Source organism: Anabrus simplex, chromosome 7 (genome assembly GCF_040414725.1).
Source record: "Anabrus simplex isolate iqAnaSimp1 chromosome 7, ASM4041472v1, whole genome shotgun sequence".
In the NCBI taxonomy this organism is placed as follows: domain Eukaryota; kingdom Metazoa; phylum Arthropoda; class Insecta; order Orthoptera; family Tettigoniidae; genus Anabrus; species Anabrus simplex.
In genome coordinates, this window is record NC_090271.1 from 41,658,528 (window position 1) to 41,683,158 (window position 24,631).

General features: G+C 37.6%; 1 protein-coding gene across 1 annotated transcript in view; it reads right to left on the minus strand.

Annotated features, from left to right (window-relative positions):
* Window positions 1-24,631, minus strand: part of LOC136877681 (hydrocephalus-inducing protein homolog) — a 161,145-nt gene that overhangs the window by 39,251 nt on the left and 97,263 nt on the right. Inside the window, exons 7-8 of the mRNA XM_067151893.2 lie at window positions 16,670-16,884; window positions 12,028-12,267 (exon numbers count right to left, since the gene is read on the minus strand). Coding sequence (XP_067007994.2) covers window positions 12,028-12,267; window positions 16,670-16,884 — 455 coding nt within the window. The remainder of the gene's footprint in view (window positions 1-12,027; window positions 12,268-16,669; window positions 16,885-24,631) is intronic.

A 24,631-nucleotide genomic window follows, 5' to 3' on the forward strand; every position in this document is an offset into this window, starting at 1 on the left:
TCAGGCATGGGCTGTGAGGGCAGACAGCAGGAAGTTAGATCCCAAAGCAGAGTCTTGCGTTATGATAGGGTACGAGGCAGGTACTAGAGATGGATATAGATTATGGAGTCTTGAAAGGAAAAATGTAATAGTGAGGAGAAGTGTGGTATTTGAGGAGTAGATATTTCCCATTAAGGTGAAAATTCCTGGAATTGATATCATACAAAAGATAAATGTACCAAAGGCAGAGGGTAGTGAAACATACTTTGACATACTGTGCACTGAAGATCCAGAGATAAAATTAGGGACTGATTTAGACACAGGTGAGGACAAAGAGGAAATAATGGCTGTTGAGTCAACAGCCAGAGAGGAACTAGAGGTTGAGTCTATAGCAATACAAGAGCCAGGGAATAATCTGAGGTCAATAAGACAGAGGAAAGGTAAGACTTGTGCAGATTGTAAGGCAGTGATGGAAGTTAGACATGTGAGTGTAGTATTTTTTTGAGAAAAGGGAGGAGTGTTGGAATGTTGTAATTTTCTCATAAAAATAAAATATCATGTGTATATAGTTTTAAGGAATACAACATTGAGGTTATGTGTCGGTAACTCAGATAATTGAGTGGAGTGGTTTATCTTCGTTTGCTTTTGTTCTTTGAACGTTTGAATTGCTTGGCGTGTATGAAAGTTAGTTGTAGTCAACAGCTCGTAATAAAAAGATGCAGGTGATGAAGCTGGTGTTTCTATGGTATAATTTGATTACCTAATCTGGTGTAGTGAGTAGAAATGAAGATATTTTAACACCACCACTCTGTTCTTGCCTGTGTACCTCCCTGAGAGTTACACCATGTGGTTCTCTGTGGTGAACTGCCCTGGTCCTTTCAGTGTATCTCAGTTATGCCGCAGATGTCGATGTTCTTTCCTCTCAGTTTTCACTCCAGATGTGGAGTTACCCTGTCTGCAGGAAACCTCTCACATTCCAAGTCCCTATCTTGATCTTTTTTCAGGCTGAAGATTAGGTCTGTTGGTGACCTATTAGGGCTAAAGCCTCACTGTTCCTCTTCTAACTGTGGCTCTAAAATGATTTGCATCTGCTCTCTACTTCTTAAGAATCTTAAGCCCATGAGAAAGGAGCACTATTCCCTAGTAGTTGGAGTATTTTTGGCAACTTTGTTTGTTAAACATGGGGATAATGACACCCTTGCTTCGATCAGCAGATATCTTGTTGTGGCGTACCTACAATCAAACACCTCAACAGCAAAACAAGTGACGGCATAACACCGCAAACACACAGTGCTGATTGCCAGCACAACCACAAGAAAGCCTAGAGGCCATCCGAGCGCAAAATCACACCAACTCCTTAGGGTAGGTCCTGTGTAAGCACAAGATGTCTAGGAAGTGATGGAAATCTGGGTAAACCAAGGTCAAAGTGACCAACAGAGGAGTGCATCTAGGACAATACAAAGACTAAAACAATTCATGAGAAAAACATAAACACTATAAATAAAATGAAATGAAATTCAGATAGTAACATAAATTAAGAAATGGAAATATTCCATTAATTAAAGGAATCAAACTGAAATTAACCTTAAATAAATGAACAAGGTAAATAGAAATTAACTCATACAATGAATCAATTAAATGGAATGGATTTTTAAAAACTTTGTATCATAATCTGGATAGCTTCAAAATAGTACGAGTTTCCAGATTGGAAATTATTTTCTCAAATTAATACCTTCAGAAATAAAAATTGGTACCATTACAATTAAATTATTATTAATGTTCAAAAAATTAAAATCTTTAAAAGGATATACTGTTAAAATATGAATAACTTGTACATAAAAGAAAACCATTAGAGTAAATAAGTGCATCTTGAGTATGAATTACAAGTAAATTTAAAACGTGGTTCTTAATGAATTCATTACAACTACATTTACAATATTAAATATTTTACAGCTGAACTGCAGTTCATTTTAAACCAAGAATTTTAATTGAACATTAATATATGACCCTACCTGTTGAGAGCTTTCAATAACTACGGTGAAATAGAATGGGGTACCCCCTTTTATAATACCTAAATTTTGTAATAAAATATTGAATTGCATAATAAATTACAACTCCCATTTAAAAATAGGTCACATCAAACAAAATGAAAAAAATTAAAAACAGAAGGGTAAACATCCCAAACAATAAATTTAAAACACCTTGAATGGCAGAAGACATAAGAGAAAACTTGGAAATATGCAAGTCCGAAACATGCCAATCCACTCAAGAAAACAGAATAAATGTTTGCAAAATCACCACCATCACAAATCAAAGCTGAAGAAATATTGTGGAGATCAAATTTCTTAAATTTCACAGTAAAGGTTATTCAATATGAGGTACTTGAAAACACTATCATCATTAATCAATGACTTGACGCATACACAACTCAAGCATCTAATCAACAACACTTTTTGGAAGACAATGACAAACTATAACGGTGACACAATGCTTATCTTATCAACACTCACCATCTTGCCCAAACAATGATATTGCCATTATAAAATGATGCAACAAGAACAATGACAAGGATAGAAGTTACGAGAAAATGAACAAACCCATTACGTTTAAGAGAATAATGCCCCAAAAGAATAAATAACACCTTCTACATTCTGTAGAAAATGAAAGAGTTTGACCACTAAAGGAACCGAAGTGTAATAATATTATGATGAAATTAGGTTAAGGTGACCATGTCCTCGGACACTCATGGCACTAAAAGCCATATGCCATTTCATTTCAATGACGACCTTACTCTTTCATACCACCAGGGCATATCTTTTTTCATTCCAGATATATTTCTAATAAACTCTAAAAGAAGCATTTCCTTAATTAGAGCATAAAGATAGTAAATAATATACCATACAATAATAAAGAACTGTACTTCCTTCTACTTTTTTACAAGTCATTTAAATACAAGAACTCAGCCATGATGAGCTAATTATCAATATTGAAAGATGTAGAAAGATTATACTTACTTTTCAGCTAATAAAGCACTGTGCTTTAGGTGAATATTGATGAAAAAAGGCACTGTGCTTCAGGTGAATACTAATGAATCGAAGCAGAGATATCTAATAACAACACTGAAAAATCACTGGTAATGTTATATGCCCGCTTTGTCAATACTCATAAAAAACTATTGCAGATGTAATTTTAATATTATTATATATAATTCAAAATGGACCAAAATAAAACATAATGGTTAACATTTTTTTTTCAGAAATGCAGAGATATCTTACAATGTTTCACTTCTTCTTATAATATACGGTATGTATGGATCCATCTGGAGAGCTTAATACACAATCTCTTGTTGATTTGATATACTTTTAAACTGATAGTAGTAAGAGTAGAAACACTGAAGCCTACAATGAGCTTATAATAAGAATTTCATAGTTGGAGGGAGTTACCAGGCTTTTGCTTTGTACTGGATATACGACGGACAGATAAGAAGCGAAGAAACCATACCTCCAGGCAACGGGTGTACTTACGGTATTTCATCTTCTTAGGTGGACTTAATGCTTATTTGCTACAGGTTGCTACCAATTTGGGACATGCACTTTTCAGAAAAATTACGAATTTGGCATGTAAACATGCCATGTGTTAGCATTTGTCAGGAGGCCTCTATTAAGATGAAGACAGTGTTAAACATTGCAAAGTGGCATATAAGTGTACTTCCCTAGAGAGCCATTATGGACTGTTCTATAATGGTGCTTCTTGGTGGTCATCTAGTGTCCTTTTCTCTTGTACGTTCCTTCAAAAGCCGATTAAGGGGTATAAACTTGTCTTGGTGAAACCCTTTCATTTGTAGATCGAAGAAAATCTACATAAACATACAGTAATACATAGACTACAACTAGTTCACCAATGGCATAACTATGTTAATAATAATAATAATAATAATAATAATAATAATAATAATAATAATAATAATAATAATAATAATAATGGCGGCGGGTCGACATGTAGTGTTCCAAGTGCTCCGTATTTTCTTGTTGTTTATAGTGGTTAAACGCGTCACGTGTGGAAATAACAAAGTGATCTTTAATGGTGTGGTGTTCAGTGAGTGTCCTAGCGGTTCAATCCTTCAAGAGAACTTGCTAATTGTGAAAAATTGTAAAATATCGTGCTTAACATGGTGCGCCAGTGAAAATGTGTACGTGACCGCTGGTACTGGCAGTGCGCTTCAAGCGAGGCGCAGGGTTGCCAGACCACCCTCTTCAACATTTCACCTCATTCTCCTTACCATAGCTGCGTGTGGAGATGTAGAAACAAATCCAGGACCTCCGAACAGAAATGTGACTAACATAGAATGTCATATTTGCTGTTCTAAGGGCCGCATCAATCAGCTGTACGTGAAGTGTGTGTCGTGTGAAATGTCGACGCATAAGACCTGCGCGAAAATCTCTCCATCTGATTACCATAAAATTAAACGTGGCCTTTCGTCTTGGCAGTGCTGGAAGTGTTGTCTTCCGGTACCATCGGACTCGTTCTTCGAAGTTCCAGACAAAGTAAATTATGTAAATAACTCTGTAAATAGTAATGACTCAGTTACCAGTGTACAGGGCTCCCGAAACATCACCATTCTCTCATTTAATGCCCGTAGTATAATGGGTTATAGGAGACAGCAGGAGATAAGAACATCACTGGCAAGTATTGAACCATCAATCGTAAGTGTCTGTGAAACGTGGTTGAGCAGTGCTACTTATGACGGTGAAGTATTTCCACAACCATACTTGTTATTCAGGAAGGATAGAACCTGGACATCGGGAGGGGGTGTTCTCCTGGCTATACGACCAGAATTACAACCAATCCGACTTGGATACTTGGAAACTGACAGTGAAGCTCTATGGGTGGAGGTGACATGTAGGGGCAACAAATTCTTGATAGGTAGCATATATCGGGCTCCGAAATCCAAGCCCTGTATAAATGAAGGATTACTGGAATCTCTAAGACGAATGCAACTCATTCAGCACAAGTACAATGCCGTCTACCTCACAGGCGACTTTAATCTGGACATAATATGGACCCGTGATTCCGCTCCCATCCCTGGAAATCCATTGGCAGACACATTCCTAACAGCGTTCTATGATCTCTTTCTAGAACAGCTTGTTTTAGAAGCAACACGTATCACCAAAACATCCCGCTCTATATTAGATCTATTTCTCACCAATCATCCCTCCTCAGTATCTCGAGTTGAAGTCATACCCGGCTTCAGTGATCACCACGCCATTCAAGCGACTCTAGCTACCCTAGATTGCAGAAAACCTGTCAAAAACAAATCCAGGCCTCAATATAACTTCAGGAAAGCTGACTGGAAATCCCTCTCCACCTTACTACTGAATCACCTACCCACTCCAACCTCCTTATCAACCTGTGACGTAAACTCTTTGTGGCTCGCCTGGAAAAATACATTTTTCTGGTGCGTTGACCAAACTGTACCGAAATGCACTTTAAAAAGAGAGAAGAAAGCCCCGTGGATTAAGAAAGAACTCTTGAAGTTAATAAGGAAACGGAACAATCTATACAAAAAGTGGAAACAGTGCCAAACGGAACAAGCGTGGGAAAAGTACAAATCCGCACGCAAAGACACTAAGAATAGGATCAAGGAGGCTTACGATCAGTACATTCACAAGGCTTGCTCAGATACCAAAGAGCTGTGGAAGCTACTAAAAAGGAACTGTGGCAGCGCTACACCATGCTCCTTTCAAGCTAACGGGAAATCCATCTCCACGCCCGCAGACATTGCCTCAGCCTTCAGTGACAAATTTAAAGAGAATTTCTCCCAGGCACAATCAGCTGGGGACATGTATATAACCAACACACCCGTACCACCCCTCCCTCTCACCAGCCTCTACTTCTCGGAACTTGAGGTGCTAGCAAGTTTGAAGAGGATTCGACCCCATGCGGCGAGCGGCCCTGATGAAATACCCAGTCGTATACTCCGTGACTGCGCTGAGTCACTGGCACCATCTCTCTGCGAACTATTCAACCTGTCGCTTCACTGTGGATCACTACCCCAAGATTGGAAGTGTGCTGATGTAGTTCCAATTTTCAAGAAAGGGGACAAAGCACTCATTGACAACTATCGGCCAGTGTCTCTCACATCCCACGTATGTAAATGTATGGAACGACTGGTAGCCTCTAATATACGGGAATACTTCCGGGAAGGTAATCTGCTAAGTGAAAGCCAGCACGGTTTTCTTCCAGGAAGATCCTGTAATACTTTATTAACAAAGGTTATTGATGAGTGGCAGTTCTCTCTGGAGAAATCTAAAATTGTTCAGGTTGACTGCGTGGCTTTGGACTGGGCTAAAGCTTTTGATCAAATCCCTCATGAACGACTTTTGTTAAAATTAAGACAGATAAATGTTAAGGGAAGTGTACTGGCATGGTTGCGGTCATTTCTCGAGGGACGAACACAACGTGTTGTGTTTGATGGAGTTCGATCATCGACCGTTAAAGTAACCTCAGGAGTATGTCAAGGCACCGTCCTTGGACCTTTATTATTTAATGCATTTGTCTCTGATTTACCTAAATGTGTGACCTCAACCATAGCTCAGTACACTGATGACACAGTATTGTACAGGGATATACAATGCGCAGAGGATTGTCTGAGGTTACAGTCGGACTTGGACACTATAGCGGTGTGGTGTTACGTCAACGGTCTCAACATTAATGCTGGCAAATGTAAATATATTAGGTTAAGTAGGTCTCGACACCCAGCAGAATGTATATATACCATTAATAATGTACATATTGAGCGAGTTAAAACTATGCATTTGTTAGGAATAACCATTTCTGAACAACTAAAATGGAACGCACAAACAGAGGAAGTGAGATGCAAAGCTGCCAGGGTGCTCGGTTTTATGCACAGAAGCCTCCGTGGGTGCAAGTCGAATGCTATACGGACGGCTTACCAGACACTGGTGAGACCTATACTAACGTATGGTCTACCTGCCTGGCACCCTACCACTGCAGCTAATCTTAACAAACTAGAAGGAATCCAACGTCGCGCTGAACAACTAATTAACAAGAACAGCTGCCTGTCTTCCCTCCCGTCAATCGCCTCCTTGTGTAAACAAAGCGACATCACCTTCTTACACAAGTCTCTCACAGGGGCAATTCACCTTTCGCCATTCCCTCGGCTCTCCTTATCTTACAGCTCCGTCCGTAGAGGCAAAGGGGTGTGTCTTATACCCCCCTTTGCGCGAACTGAGTCCTACAGACTAGGTTTCTTTGCTCGTTCAGCGCGGCTTTGGAACGATCTACCCGCCGACATTAAATGCAGAAATGTAAATATAGTTAAATGTTATGTTAAGAAGCACATACGGTGAGAAAATGCATGTGAACATGTGGAAGAATGAATGAGGGAGTGAAAGGTTGTATAAATGAGAAATATGTATATATTAGGCTATACTTTGTTACTTTACCTGTAAATAGTGTATATGACTGTTTTACTTTAGGATTTAGGTAATTATTTCAAAGGTCAGGGGGCACAACGTGTAGGGGGCTTGTCCTTTTCCCCTGACCTTCCATAGATGCTGTAAAGGTTTATGGTAAATAAATAATGAATGAATGAATGAATAATGAATGAATGAATGAATGATGAAGATGACACACACCCACACTCCAAACCACCAGAACTAAATAATTAAACTTAAAATCTCCAACCCAACCAGGAATTAAATTAAACCTAGGACTCCCTGGACCAAAGGCCAATACACTAACCATTTAGTCATGGAGCCAGACTCTCCCAGTGCTCATATGGAGCAAGGGCAAATGATGCTGTTGATGGTAATTCATTCAGTGGGTGGGGACGTCACAGCCTTCAGTGGAACCCTTAGTGTTATCCAACAGAAGTATGCTATGTGCCGACTCAAGATTTCACTCTCTCCCTATCTCTATCTCATATCATTATCACACACTATACAACACACATAACATGCAGTCATCACACTGGAATCAAACCAGTAGCAAAAAAAAGGTACAGAACAATTTGCTCACGTTCGCTTCTGAGGCAAGGAATAACTAACTCCCTGACCCAAGATGAAACTCTGTTAAATGAAGATAGCAAACTGCCCATCACTGTGGCGAATGGAAAACAATATTTCAAATTATCTAATGAAATACGCTATTCTTCACAGACATCACTCTAAAAATGAGAAAATTGTGACTTGTGACAACTGATGATGGTTACTCTAGAAGTGGAAGAACACTATGTTTTGGTAACTAAAAACTACAATTTTAATTTTCAACTTCTTGTTGAAGAACTGATAAAGAACAATTCCATATGTATCTGACTGACATTTACAATACACTTCAGTAAGAAAATATCCATATAACATGATAGGATAAAGGAACACTGGGCAATTACAATGATATATAAAACATGGCTTAAAAATAAAAGTCATACCAAATACTTGGTTCCAAAGTTTCCGTGACTCACTGACATAAATGTCAACTCTCTATCCACGTGAACATGTTTCTTTGCATATTTCTCTCAAAGTTTATTTCGAATACTGTTTTCCAAAATATTGTTTGGAGTGGTAGGTTTAAGGTACTTCTTCATAAAAAGAACATATTTGAAACTCAATTTATAAGGATGTTGTAGGTAAAAATGTGGTGTGTGACCGACCGACCGACCGACCGACCGACCTCGTTATGTGACTGACTGACATCTCTGAAATTATACATTTCATATCGAGTTAGTTTACTGATTATAATTCTGTATTCACATTATTTTACTATCATACAATTTTACAGGCATTGGTTTATTGCAAAAAATGTAATGTCAATAATATAAATGCAGTTTTCTCATCTTAGTGCAATCTTTCAATGTATCACTTTCTATTTGGCAATTTTTGTTTTAATTGTGAAACTTGTGAATCCTTCACACTGATTGTTCACATGAAAGATGTGCATATTCTATAATATATTTGCTCAATACTCCTACACAATGAACTTTATATTTGGCTGGAATAGGTGAAATATGTTGAAATCATTTTTCGAAACATCTCTTTACCTCTTCTGTTTCAACCTGTGGTATCTCCTGAACAGTGATTTGCTTGGTCTTATTGCTCAAAACATTAACAAAATCTTCAGCACTCTGTACATTTTTTCCACATTTTACAGCCACCCATAATATTCATTTTACTTGGCCTCCAATTGCATCTACTGCCCCTTTTCCATGATATGATTTGATAAGGTTCCATTGAATTTTAAATCCAAATTTGGCAGAAAGTAACATCAAATTGCTCAGGGTTTTTTCTTAAAATAGCTCGCTGCTCCATTGTCTCTTCCCGGAGCCTGATATGAGATGGTGTTTACACCTCAAATCTTAATGACAGTTGCTTTAACATCATCCAATAGCTGCTTTCTAAGCGCACATTTTCTTGTCTTGATAATCCCTACACCCTCTTTTCCTGCTAAACACACTACAAGTTCTTTTTTGCAGTGAAAAGGGCAATGCTTCCTCTGCACGTTTTCTCCATTCACCATAATGCTGCCTACTTCTGGATGATGTGTCAGGATCGCAATATGTGAACTACCTGCACTCTTGCCAATTTGTCCCTTTTCCGTTGAGTTTGTTTATGTATTTTATTTTGTAACTTTAGTCTCTCTATTCCTGCTTTAGTCATTCTTGCTTTAGACCTTTCTTTTCCTTTTGTTACCTTTACGTTTTCTTGCCATTCTGTATACCAGGGGTTTCCAATTTGTAAGCGCTCGAGGGCCATATTGGAAACCTCAGTCACGTTTGTGGGCCGCACTTGAATAATAAGCCAATTTTTGTAAAATTCTGCATATAGTAGGCCTACTGAAGTACCATTATGAAAAAAATAATATGCATAATTCAACTGAAATAAAGGTTTGATAATTTTAATTATTTAGGTAAAGCATCATTTTACAATTGCATAAAAGAGTGAAATTTGGAGCCAGGCTGAGTGGCTCAGATGGTTGAGGCACTGGCCTTCTGAAGTTGGTGGGTTCGATGTTAAATCATTCCGAAGGTGCTCAAATACGTCAGCCTCGTATCGACTGATTTGCTGGCATGTAAAAGAACTCCTGCGTGACAAAATTCCAGCACCTCTGCGTCTCCGAAAAACATCAAAAGTAGTTAGTAAGACGTAAAAATAAATTATTATTATCTGAAATTTGGATTTTAAATTTTTTAAATGAAAAATAATCCATTCATATCGAGTCAATGTTTAAAAAGAGGAAATAATATTAAAGAATGAACTAGTTCAGACTTGGGTCTATAACGAATATAAAAATTAATACATGTGGCCCGTGGGCCGCCATTTGGAAACCCCTGCTGTATACCAACCTTTCTCCTTCAGATGCTGTTTGTATTCTTGTTGTTTTCCTGCTGGCAATTTCGCCATATTACTGTTTCACTTACTGCAGTTCACTTGTGAACTCACCAGGGTCTCTAAAGCAATTGACTGGACTGTAAGGAGTTGGGCATAGTATTGTTCACGCAATGTCAGCCAGTCATGGTGCTACAGCCGGGAACTAGTTCACTGCAGAAGAAAATGTTCAAATATGATTTTGTTGATGTCATTAAGATGATGTAGGATCCCAAAGGAAATTTTATTCCATCGATGATTGTGCTGTGTAGATGAATTTTCCTATGTTTTTCGAGACCGACTGACCACAATCTGTCCAAAACAAATAAAGTTTTCCTTCAAACTACCAAGAGAATTAGTAAAATTATACTTTTAGTAACCACAATAACAACAAATAAACAGGTGAATTAAGTTCTTGACCTTCACAAACATCTCTATGCTACAAGTCGTAGTCTCTTTTGCTACTGCCTCAAGTCAAACGATACCACACACAGCAAAATAAAACAAAATCTACAGTTTTAAGTAAATAATCACAAATATAAAGTGCTCACACTGTTTGAACAATGAGGATGCTTTCAGTGTAGTAAAAGTTGTGGCTCTAATTGCATTAATTATAATTACACCAGATAATATTAAATGGATGCCGGCCCCGTGATGTAGGGGTAGCGTGCCTGCCTCTCGCCCGGAGGCCCCGAATTTGATTCCCGGCCAGGTCAGGGATTTTTCTCTCGACCTGAGGGCTGGTTCGAGGTCCACTCAGCCTACGTGATTGGAATTGAGGAGCTATCTGATGGTGAGATGGCGGCCCCGGTCTCGAAAGCCCAGAATAACGGCCGAGAGGATGCGTCGTGCTGACCACACAACCCACCGTAATCTGCAGGCCTTCGGGCTGAGCAGCGGTCACTGGGCAGGCCAAGGCCCTTTCAAGGGCGTTAAGTGCCGTGGGGTGTGGTTTGGTTTAATATTAAATGGAATGTTCATTAAAAGAATGCAGTACCGTACATAGTAATGGTAAACTATAGAGGTTTCTTTTGCAGTTATGGTTAACTGGTTACATTGTGTCTCCTGTTGTTACCTGTGAACTTTATGGTTTCTATGCTGCCATGGTCCTATTATTTACTTACTGATCCAGAAAACAAATGCAGCCATGAACAAATACAAAGCAGCCAGTCTCATATGGAGACTGGAATACAAGAGTTACTCCTTACGCATGCTCTATCCTGCTTGCGCACAGATGCAACAGTGTAGTGGTTCCATCACACCATTTACCCACAGGATTGAAGAGGCTAAGGCTAAAAGTTTTACCTGGCGGCCAGAGCAGGTTGCTGGCATCATATATTGTGAGCAGGTGGAGTGGATGGCCCCTGTTGCTGGTGTGGGTAGACTCTCGTCAGTTCCAGTTGTACAGGTCAGTTATGGAAATTCTTAAGTTGTCGTGATATGCAGTCTGAGAGTTAAGATTTTAATACTAGCTTGCTCCTTACTATGCAATTCTCCTATGAGGCAGGTCTATGTTACAAATCCTGACAGTCAAATGAAAAAGCTATTACCTCAACAACAATATGGAAAAGAAATTCATGATTTTAGATTTAGGTTGATATTTCCTTACAGAATATTCCTTTTTTTTTTTTTAAATTGAAACATAGTAACCTATGGGCAATCTTACCTGTTGAGGTACAATGTAGAAGAATCCTGGAGTAAGAGATACATTCTCCAAAACTAAGGATCGTGTATAAGGATAATTGATGAAACAGAAACGAATATTGATGTCACTGGGATAACACAAAATCTCTGGAAACTTGACAGCATACGTAATAGGTACAAGCACAGGTCCTGATTGAGAGTCACGTATTTCTGCTTTCAGGACAACTTCATGAGAATGGACAACATTTGGAATTAAAGTGATCTGAAATAATGAAAAGAATGATTATTATTTCAAAGTTTGTTTCAGTTCCTTTCATTATATACAGTGTACAAAAAATGCTGTCCAACAATGAACAGGTCACGATGCCTTAAATCACCGTTATTTTCCAAAACCTAATGTCAAGATCCATCAAAATCTGGATGTCAAATTTTTTCACAAGTACACTCCCTTCACTCGTACTGTCAGTTGAATGTAAAATTCGAACTGAGACAAAGCAGAATGACCGTGAGAGCCTACCTGATACATTATTGTTTCAAAAGGGTGTAACAATCTGCTGTCAATGTAGTGGTGGCAACAGCAGGTTAAATAATAACAATACTAATAATAATAAAAAATAAGTACATGATAAATTAACAGTTGATTAATAAACAGTAAACCAACAGGATGGGCGGAATGAATATTTTGTTGCACTGGTAAGCATTATTGACGATAATCACATCAGGTAACTCATCTATCAGGCCACCATTGAATTTTGGTAGGAAGCTGGTGGGCAATTGGAGGTTGTCTATGGTCAGTACAAATGAAAAAATGGGCAGGGTAAAACAAAGGGAGCCAAGTTCAAATTTTAGATTTCAATATATATTTTAAATAACCAAAATAACAATACAGCAAAAGAACAACAGAGGACACAACTTCAAAGGATAAGTTACAAACGAACAATCGCATATTAAGAAATAGTTAACACCATCTTAAGATTAAAGATACAACATGATCGAGCCACAGTACAAATTAATCACAGATTTCAAAAAGTATTCGTCACCAAAGACCATTACAGTTAAAGATCAAATCGCAATTTACCCACAAAAAGGTGTATTAAACTACACATACATTTGTAAGTATATCGAGAAAATGTTGAATCCTATGAAAAGGAGAGGGAAGGAGTGGGGGCAGGTGTAGATAGAAAGAAGCATCTTCCATCTTAAATAGCTACTGTTTTCCAAGGATAGTCCGTAAAGTAATTTGCACAAACGTTGAGTAAGTGTGAATTATTAACACACACCACCTTGCATCTAGTTGCTTGTTACAGTTAAAACTTCAGCAATAAAATGAAAAACGAGAGTGTCCAACACTCGTAAACAGTTCATGGCCGCTAGTGCACATAAACACAGCCAGACAATCACTGAAGTGTGGAGCCTGAAGGGTTCTGGGAAACAAGTCCCACAGTTAAGCAAGTACGGTACATTTCTCTTTGCTCACCCAGTATCACATAGAATCCCTGATAGCCGTGAATGAAGTCAGGCGTGTAAGACATACAGTGCAGTCCTTACATAAGGGGACTAACTAACGAGTGTAAAGCAACATCCACGATACTTTCTGCTCCAGGTCGCATGTAATGCTGTCCATGACTAAAATGAACAGAAAGGCTGAAAGTGCTGATTCTTGGTGTACGTTAACTGTCACCGGGAAACTGCTGGATAGGCCAGCTGAGCATCATACACAGCTACTGGTTTCCATCGAAATCCACTGATGATGATGTTACGTTTGCTGCTGCCTCTAGTGAGAAACTCCAGTAATATGACTCTGCCTTAACATCAAGAAAACTGAATATCTGGAAACTGCTGACACTTCAGGAATGCTTCAGTTCGATGGACAAAATTTAAATAATGGGACACTGTTTGGTATCTTGACTCCTTTCTGAAAAGGTGATGGTGACATTAACAGCAATGCAAGAGCAAGGGTAAATGTGCCCTGGATGCATTGGCAGGAAGTTACTGGTGTGCTCAACAACAGCAAAATTCCAGTACATCTAAAATCAAAGATCTACAAGGTGGCTATATGCCCTTTCGCACTGCATGGCGAGTGTTGGACATTACCAATGGACACTGAAAGACGACTCCATATTATGGAAATGCACATGCTCCGTTGCGGGTATTTCTTTGTTTGACATGTCACCAGTGACAACAATCAACATCAATTTGGTGCAGCATTTACCACTGAAATAATGTTGGATGCACTGCTATGGCCATGTTCTCAAAGGAGCATATACTTCTGTCGCCAAAACTGCCTACAATCTGGACATCAAGGGTAAGCGACGACATGAATGGCCGAAGCAGAGATGGCTGGACAGAGTCACTGAGGGCACAACAGTTATTGATGGACAAAGTGGCGGTCAAAGATCCAGCCAGCAAACCCTGCACCAGCATGAAATTGCTAAGATGGAGAAAAATGTCTGATCTTTCCACAGTATTGTCTTTTCAGTTATGATACTTCTGTCCCATTCAGTCCATCAAAGATTTGGGAGCAACATGACAGATCTATTACAGTGAAGTAGCCAACATATGACTTACCATGCACTAACATAACCATTTAGTAACTAGCAACATTTCCTGCTCAAAAATGAAAATATTCTGTCATCAGTAAATCTGACTACAAACTCATCTATCATGGCAACAGCACAACATCGAATGGTGTGGCAATAGTGGTTGGCCTACACTACCGCAACAACATCACAAGTGTTGTCAAAGTGTCAGATAGGCTCATGTCTGTCAAGATTGATTTAGCATCAATAACTGCCCATACCATATCTTGCTATGCACCTCAAACTGGATGCACGGAAGATGAGAAGGATGAGTTTTGGAAGAATCTTCATGCCCATTTTGGAACAATTCCTCCAGATTAGTTCATTTTTCTTGGGGGAGACTTAAATGGACATGTCGAATCTCAATGGGATGGGTATGGGTGACGTCACGGAGGCATGTGAAACGATGAGGAGTGTTGTATACTTGATTGTGCAGAGGCTCATGACCTAGTTGTGACCAACGCATATTTCAAGAAAAGGATAACACATCTAGCTACATATACCAGCGGCGGTCATGCTACTCAGGTCGACTACTGGATGGTTCGACAACAAGATCTGAAGATGATAATGGATACCTGGTGGTGGGATGATGAAGTCCAACAAGATATCAAGGAGAAAAAGATAGCCTTTACAACTTGGTGGAAGACATGCCTGGATACTGACTTTGAGAGACATAAAGTGCTGAAATCATCTTCGAGAACAAACTTCCCCATTCATGCACAACTAGCACTACAATCCCAATCTGGAGAGGTAAAGGAGACGTAAGCGACTGCTCAACATACTGCCCTATTCGACTCCTTTGCCATACACTGAAGATATTCGAATGAGGGCTGGAGAACATTGAAACATTGTCACAGTAACATCCAACCAGTGTGGATTTGTTAAGGGCTGCAGCACCATCGATGCCATCCATGCTACACATCTATTGATGGAAAAACATAGGGAGAGGCAGAAGAGTGTACATATGGCATTTCTGGACCTAGAAAAAGCATTTGATCGAGTCCCACATGACCTCATCTGGCGAGCTCTTCGTAGTCATGATGTCCTAGAAGCCTATGTAAGCTGGGTACAACTTATGTATCACAATACAACTAGTGTAGTCCGGAGTCCAGCAGGAATCTCTCCGCCTTTTGATATCACTGTGGGTGTACATCAGGGCTCAGCTCTATCACCATTATTATTTATCCTCTGCTTGGATACAGTAACAGTTGAGATACAGACATCGCATCCCTGGACCCTTCTTTATACGGATGATGTGGTACTTGACCAACAAACATGCCTTGGACTCCAACGCCAGACACAAACTTGGAACGACAAATTAGCTGAGAAGGGTCTGTGCCTCAACAGCCAGAAAACCAAATACTGTCCCTAGAATGTGGCCCCCAAACTAGTGGGACCATAAGGAGCAATAACCAAGACTTGCAGACCATGCATTTTAAATATCTAGGGTCAGTTGTCACTTCAAACTGTGATGCCACTTTTGATACCCGAGTGCAGGTAAATGCAGCTTGGCTCAAGTGGAGACAAGTCACCGGAGTTCTCTGTGATAAAAAGATGCCTCACCATCTAAAGGCAGAACTTTATAAGACCGTGGTATGCCCAGCAGCTATTTATGGGGCAGAATGTCATCCAATGACAAAAAAGCATGAGTAGACTCTTCATACAATGGAAATGAAGATGCTTTGATGGACTCTTGGACTGACTTCATGTGACCACATAAGAAATGAAGATGTTCGACAAAGGCTTGGCGTTGCTCCAACTGTGGAGAAAATGAGGGAAGCACCTCTCCTCTGGTACGGTCACGTTATGAGAAGTTGCTAAAACAGCTCTCCAAGTTCATCTGGGAGGAATACGACCACGTGGAAGGCCTTTAAAGCGGCAGACTGACAATATCAAGGCCAACATGCATGGTGTTGATTTAAAACTTGAAGATGTCAGCATTAGGACAAAACGGAGGAGATGTAGCAAAACAGCGGACCCCATACTTTGGGATAAATGCTAGGAAAGAGAGTAAATCTATTACTACTGACAGACCTTAATATTGGTTCTTTTCTCTCTAACAAAATAATTTATGCATCTCCTTACCATGACTTTTACACAACTGTAAGGTTCCATAACACCTTCCTTAGGCTGCACAGTAAACTCTCGAGGCTTTACTGGAAGAGAAGGCTTAATTTTCAATGCTCCATATTCCTTGTATGTCAAGCTAGGTTCAAATCCATCCCCCAGAACACTCAATTTAAAATCAACAGGAACTACAGAAAGGTTCTGCATTTTTAAGGAAACATCAGTGGGAAACCCTGTAAAGAGAATAAAATCATGAATTACACTGTATCATTATATTATCAGGGAAAAGTATATAAGGGTTAGTTTTAGATAATTTTCAGTTAATTTTGCCTTGTCATATTGCTGCTTGATGACAGTGAGTTAACTAGTTTGGAAGCAGGCATTACTAAGGCCAAATATTAACAACTGTAACTACCAATCACACTCAGTTTCTGATCATGTTCTGCATTTTTTCAAGGTTCAGACGAGAGATTGACCATAGTGTACCTAACAGTGCAGCAATTAATACACAGTATAAACATCTTCATCATACTGTTATGCCTTTCACTGTTCAGTCTGCAAGCCTCTGTGAATTAACTAAATGCCTTAACAATCCTATATTTGTAACTAGCTCTGTGGCCTTACTTCCATACCTCTTATATTCAAATCATTAGAAACTGAGTCTAACCATTTTTATATTTTTATGGTCGTAGCAGAGATGTGGTATTTGTTCATAATGAGGGGTTTTAGATGAAGTATTTTCCACATGATAAAAACTACATCTAAAACCCAGCATTACAAGTCACAACCACTGTCACCTTGGTCGACCTCTATTTCTGTTACCCTCCATAAACAAGTCCATTACTCTCCTAGGTAATCTCCATTGAAATGAAATGTCGTACAGCTTTTAGTGCCGGAATATCCTAGGATGGGTTCGGCTCGTCAGGTGCAGGTCTTTCTATTTGATGCCCATAGGCGACCTGCGCGTTGTGATGAGGATGAAATGATGATGAAGACAACACATACACCCAGCCCCCTGCCATTGGAATTAACCAATTAAGGTTAAAATCCCCGATCCAGTTGGGAATCGAACCCGGGACCCTCTGAACCGAAGGCCAGTGCGCTGACCATTCAGCCAACGAGTCGGACATCTCCATTTATATCGCAGGACTTCGCCACCAAAGCTGGTTTATGCATACAGCTTCATCCATCTGGTCGGTCGGTTGGTTGGTAATAATAATAATAATAATAATAATAATAATAATAATAATAATAATAATAATAATAATAATAATAATAATAATAATACCTCTATGCCACACATTTGAATTTTCCACCTTAAAGTACTCCTCTACAGGAGTAATTCTGAACTTTAACAACTGTATCAACTCATAAGTTTCTCAGAAGATGTCACTACCGGAAATTTTGTGATTACGAAGTTGTCAGTACTGTGTGGATTTCAACGTATTTTGTTTTCTATTGATCAAGAAGTGTGGACATTCTCTCATAGATGTCTCTACTGTAAAACTGGGATCATGCACCCTGGTGTGAAGTGAATGAACTTTCTTGAAGAAATCTTGTATTCAGAAGTTTTTGTCTTTACTAAATTTTATTCTTTAATTTGTGGGTTGGCAATATAAATCTTTTCTTTCCACCAGTTTTGAACTTAGCCAATCCATAAATTCTGTAATTAATTTTTGACCAATCGTGTCGTTCTTCTTCAATTTGGATGTGTAACCGTTAGCCAGCCAATAAACGACTGTGGGTGTGTCTTAATTATTCATGAAAGGTCTCGAATCTCCCCCGAGAGTATAAAAACTTCTGATTTTTCTGTCTCCTGGCCACTCGAACAACATCTAGCCTAGTGTATGGAAGTGTAGCAGGAGGCGGGAAGCGCCTCTTTCATCCGGCAGCAGCTCTTCACCAAGGTAATGGCCACTTAACTTCTTTATTTCTCGCTAGCTCAGCAGTCTAAACCGCGGGGAAGGTCCGAAACCTATACTATGTAACCGATGTTGTAACATGTAATTTGCCATCACTTTTGTAAAAACTTCATCTATCTTTAACTGTAAATCGGGGATAGAGAGTGCTTTACCCTCTTGAGTTCCCTTTCATTTTTGGTTTGAGGTTACTACGTTTTGTAACTGTTTCTTCCCTTCTGTAATGTCTTAAAGTTTTCTCATATGAGTCACCTCCCTAGCTTGGGAATAGCCCCTGTGTCATCGGCCTAGTACCTCTTAGGCTTTAAAATGTGTATTTGGGAGTGCTAATTCACGCCTCCTTTCCTTTCTTGCATTTTGGGCCATTTAAATTAACCTATTATTTTTCTTTTTCTTTTAAGGCCCTGTAGGCTGGGTACGAGATACCCCTGTTTAATTCTTGTAAGTTGTGCCTTCATGGCAAATAATTGTAAAGTCTGATACTACCCTTATAAGCTTGAAAAATTGAGAGTGGGTTAGCTTTTTATTTATGGTAAAAGTGGCTCTAGGAGGCCTGACATGTTTTACTTTTGAGCTTATGTTCCTCGAATGAAGGGGTTTTCTGCCCTTTGAACAAATTTGAGTGTACCTTGGGAAAGTTGGGCTAATAGCTCAAGGATTGTGTAATTGGGGCTCGAAGCCCAGAACTTTTAAGGACCCCGAAACTCGGGCTTTCGTTTGTAAAAATTATACCTTGTACCTGATTAGTAGATAGGGGTTGAGTTGTTGTTATCTGTTTAAATTCTATGTAAAATTTGTTAAATTTTTCTACTTACGAAAATATAACCTTTATTGAAATTTTAATTCATCTTTCGACCTTGTAGTTAGACCCATTCCAGCCCGCACCTTCTTTCACCTCTGCCTTCCACGGGTAACCTCCGTATTAATAATAATAATAATAATAATAATAATAATAATAATAATAATAACAACAACAACTACAACTTTGACAACATCCTTTTCTGGGAAAGTTATGTAGATAACACAATAGTAATTATGGATGAGAGCATCACAGATGCTGCTACCACCCTCATTGATCTAAATAACATTGACCCACATACAAAATTCATACTTGAATCCAAAATTGAATGGAAAATTAATTTTTTAGACTTAACTATTATCAGACACCCAAGCCAATTAAGATATAAGATTTTCAGAAAACCCACCAATTCACTACAATCCATCAAGGTTCTTCACATCCCCAAATTCACAAACGAGCAGCATACAATAGCATGGTGTACCAAGCCTCCAATGTTCTAATGTTTAAAAGAGACATAAAAAATGAGTTGAACACCCTTCATAATTGTGAATTTATACTAGCCACAAATTAAGAATGTGTCAGTTTTAACCATATCTTCATGTGACGTCCTGACAATGTCCAACAGCTTTTCAGCATGTTTTTAACAAGCACTATGGGAACATTGCATTTTATTTACCTTGGTCGATGTGGAAACACAATCTAGCAGTTCTGTGTCAGCTGGTGGTTATTTACAGTAGCATCCAGTGGCTTGTATACTGCTAACACCACTCAAGTAGATTTGGTGATTGATGATCTGACTGCAGAATCAACATTTACCACTTCCCATTTTGCAATTGAAATTGTAATGATTAGCAGTGATGGAACTAACAATACTCCAGATGTTAAAAATTTAGAGCCTAATTTATTTTTCATATTTTACACTTAGTCCATCCCAGATTTTATTGTTAATTGTGTGTTTGTACCTAAGTTTTCATGTCAATTGTGTGTTTTTACATTTGTTTAGTTATTAGATTTGTTACATTAAGGCTGAAGATGGCCAGCCAAGGCCGAAACTAGTCCCTAGTTTAGTAGGTACTGTAATTCAATAATATTGCATAATGTTGTATTGAAAATGGTGGATCTTACAACATTAATTTAATAATTGAGGAGGGTTTTTTCAAAACTCGATAAATACAAAAATTTTCAAAATTGAGTTATGCATGCTAATATTATCAGTTTGACCTTGCTCACCATCCTGTGCAATCATCCTTTGCATAAGTCGATATTTGCCATGTATAGAAGTGGTTGAAATCACTAGGTTTTCGCAAAAGTCGATATACGCTTTCGAAAGTTAAAGCAAAACTCGATAAATGCAGTTAACTATTAATCACGTGGCATTCTCATGGATAATCGGAAGTGTTATTCTGTGGAACAATGGAACGCCGGACTCCTTTATTGAAAGGATGTATTCTTGGAACTGCATGCCACACGTTCCCGCAATTAGCCCTCATTGTCGTCGACAGAATAAAACTGACTTCTTGAGAAGTTTTAAGCAAGTTACTGTGCGAGGAACTATTTCACTCTACAACAGTATGAATATTGAATCTGAAGATTCTGAAGCTGGCGTGCCGGTTCAGGAATGTGTCGGTGGAAGAAAGTCTAGATACAAGAAGAGAGTACCTGGAAAGCTGGCTAGAACTAAAAACGAACCTAATATTAAATGCATTAATGGACTCAAAGACTTGCCCACAAGTACAGAAACTAAAACGATGAAACAATGCAAAGCTGCTGAACTCTGCTATGAAGATATCACAGAATTCCATCATCATGTGACTTCTTTAACCCCTCAGCATCACAGCCATTTAAAGAGCTTCCTACCCCGCGGCCGGATGAGATTTCAACTACGCGCGACTGAAATACATTGATTCACTTAAAGCATTACTACACGTGAGGCGTATAGTTTCAAACACGACCAAGTCCATCTTTTTCATGTTCTGATATTTTGACTTCCATGGATTCCTCTTAGGAATGGGTGATCCTGCATCAGGTATACTAGCTAACATTTATATGGATCATTTAGAATATGTTAAATTTTTTTTAAATAACATAGATGGACTAAACCTTTGGATGAGATACGTGGATGACACGTTTGTTATAATAGACAGTAAACTGAACAATAGTGATAATATTTTGGATTTTTTAAATAAATTAGACAGTAATATAAAATTCACTAAGGAAGATGAAAGGAACAATTCATTAAGTTTCCTAGATATAAATGTAAAGAGAGCAGGAAACAAATTTGACTTACAGATTTATAGAAAACTGACGTTGACTCCAGTAACGATCAAAAACAAGTCACTCCACCCCAACTCTCACAAACAGGCAGCATTTTTGAGTTTGGTTTACAGAGCCCTAAAAATTCCACTAACAAACAAGAATTTAAAGAAAGAACTTGATTTTATAAAAGATCTAGCACTCAATAACGGTTACAAAATAGAAATGATTAACAAAATCATTAACAAGGTGAAAATAAAATTAGCCACTAATCTTGTACCAGATAAAAATAAAAAATCCAAATTTGCAACTTTCACATTTACTAACCCAGCTATATACCAAATCACTAATACCATCAAAAAACAAAATATTAACATTGCCTTCAAGACCCAAAACACGAACCGAAACATTTTCCTCAACCACAATAAAGTTAATATAAATAGTAATCAATATCAAGGATCTGGAATATATAGGCTCACGTGCGCATAGTGCAATTTTTCATACGTTGGCCAGACTGGCTGAAGTTTTATAATAAGATATCTCGAACATGTAAATGCACCCAAACACAGGAAACATTCTGCAATGAGTACACACATGCAAGAAACTGGACACAGTTTTACAACTATTGAAAGGGATTTAAAAATCTTAAGAAGAGTAGAAAAAGGAAAAGAAATGACGGAATTGGAAAACATATACATTCATTTAGATCAACAATACAATAAAAATAAAAACCTAAATGACGAAATAGAAATAAAGAATCCCATCTTATTACAATTACCGGAACTAATACAAATACTCAAATCAGATATAAATAAATTCTATAAACATTTTAATCCGATAAAAATTAATGGCTTATTGACACAAACAAACTCAACTCCTCCCCTCACTTCTCCTACACTATCCCCTCCACAGTCTACTGCAGCTATCAATATGCCGCCTACCTTAACTTCCCCTTCCCCCTCCCCGCCAAAACGTAAACTCATCCACACTCACTCATACAACACAAGAAGTGGAAACAGGACAACAAGTAGTTCTCAAGAGGCTAGGAGTAACACCAAACAATTATGCAGCAAAAAGGATAGTAAGTGACAATTCTTCCAATAAGATGTTATACAGAAATACAATCAAAACCATAAACATATAATTTTTATCTTTCATTACAGATATACCAACGGGCCATTATGGAAAGTTCGAGAACATTTTAAATCCAATATCACATCAGAAAGTGTTTCATCAACAAGTTTGTTCACGAACAATTTTACCCCATTGATAATATAAATTAATACCAATACATTTTATAAATGTTACTCGAGCAACGAGAACAAGTCTATTAACCATAATGACAATTATCAACTGCAGAAAATATTCAATACTGTTGTGAAGTTTTTAATGACAATTATACAAGTTAAGCAACAGGAATAAACACAACTAGCCAGATCTCAAAAGTTTTTTATTTTATTCTTATTTTTAAACAATTTTAAAAGATGTTCACCAGATGAGTTTCGGCAAGTGACTAATCTCATGTTTTAATCCGTATTGAAATCTGTTGATATACAATAATAAAGTTTTATTATGAATCCACCTGTTCAACACATTATAATGTTGTCACATTTAAAATATCTTCATTAGTTAAAAAGTTATATATGGGACATGTTTCGCTCCCTTACAGAGCGTCATCAGCCAAATCTGAATCTCGAATAATTGTTATATACGTAAATAATGACTTAAGAACTATTAGAACATTTTTGACAAACTTAAAACTTACTCTATTAGAATATCATAAAATTTATAATCTTTGTATACATCTATAAGAATATATCTTTTCAACAGCATTCACCGAGGTCAAATGACAACAAGCATTTAAATTCCTTGAAGAACAACATTTATCCTGTTACAAGTTCAATCATCAAATTGACGATAAATTTGAATCTTTATAGACTCTTATCCACAAGGGATAAATAACTTTTTTACCAGATCTATTGCCAAGAAAATCCTCAAATTTAGCTCCCAAGATTGATTTTCACGTCTTTCTAAGATTTCAGACATGATACATATATATATTATTTTATTTAATATTTTAATACCCTTTCTTCCACAATTTTAATATATCTTCCTATTAAGCACATGTAATTAAGCCATGTATACAAAGATTTTATATTTTATGATATTCTAATAGAGTAAGTTTTAAGTTTGTCAAAAATGTTCTAATAGTTCTTAAGTCATTATTTACGTATATAACAATTATTCGAGATTCAGATTTGGCTGATGATGGTCTGTAAGGGAGCGAAACATGTCCCATATATAACTTTTTAACTAATGAAGATATTTTAAATGTGACAACATTATAATGTATTGAACAGGTGGATTCATAATAAAACTTTATTATTGTATATCAATATAATGTTAGACTGAAGAAGATTTTAGACAAAAAGTGTTAGCTTAAAACATAGTTTTATTGTTGTGTGACTTTTAAAATGTTATAAGATTATCAATTAGTTTTATAGGAGCAATCTTGAACCAAAAGAATTGTTTTATGATCTTATACAATCTTAGATTAATGATAGTTTGGCTGATGATGCTCACGAAAAGGAGCGAAACATGTACCATATAAACATCATAATAAATATGTTAAGTTTGTACTATATTTTTATTGTATTGAAAAGGTGGCAATTGGCAAAACTAAAGGAATTGTATCACAAGTAGATCTTCAATACGGACAAAGAAAATGAAGTTTATAACCTGTAATGAAGATCCATTGCTGGACGGATGCAAAAAAATAATACAATTTAAATCAGGAAATGTAAAAGAACATAAATCTTCATAGGCCTAAATATTTAATAATTTTTAAATAAGAATGCTTCATACAATAATTTGCTTTGCATAAACACTTCAGTTCTTTAAATGTTTTTGTTTACCCAACATGATGACAAGACAAAATTAAATGATAATAAGACAAAATTTATATCACAAGGACTTCTGTTGCTTCACTGATTTCCATACACTGCCGTT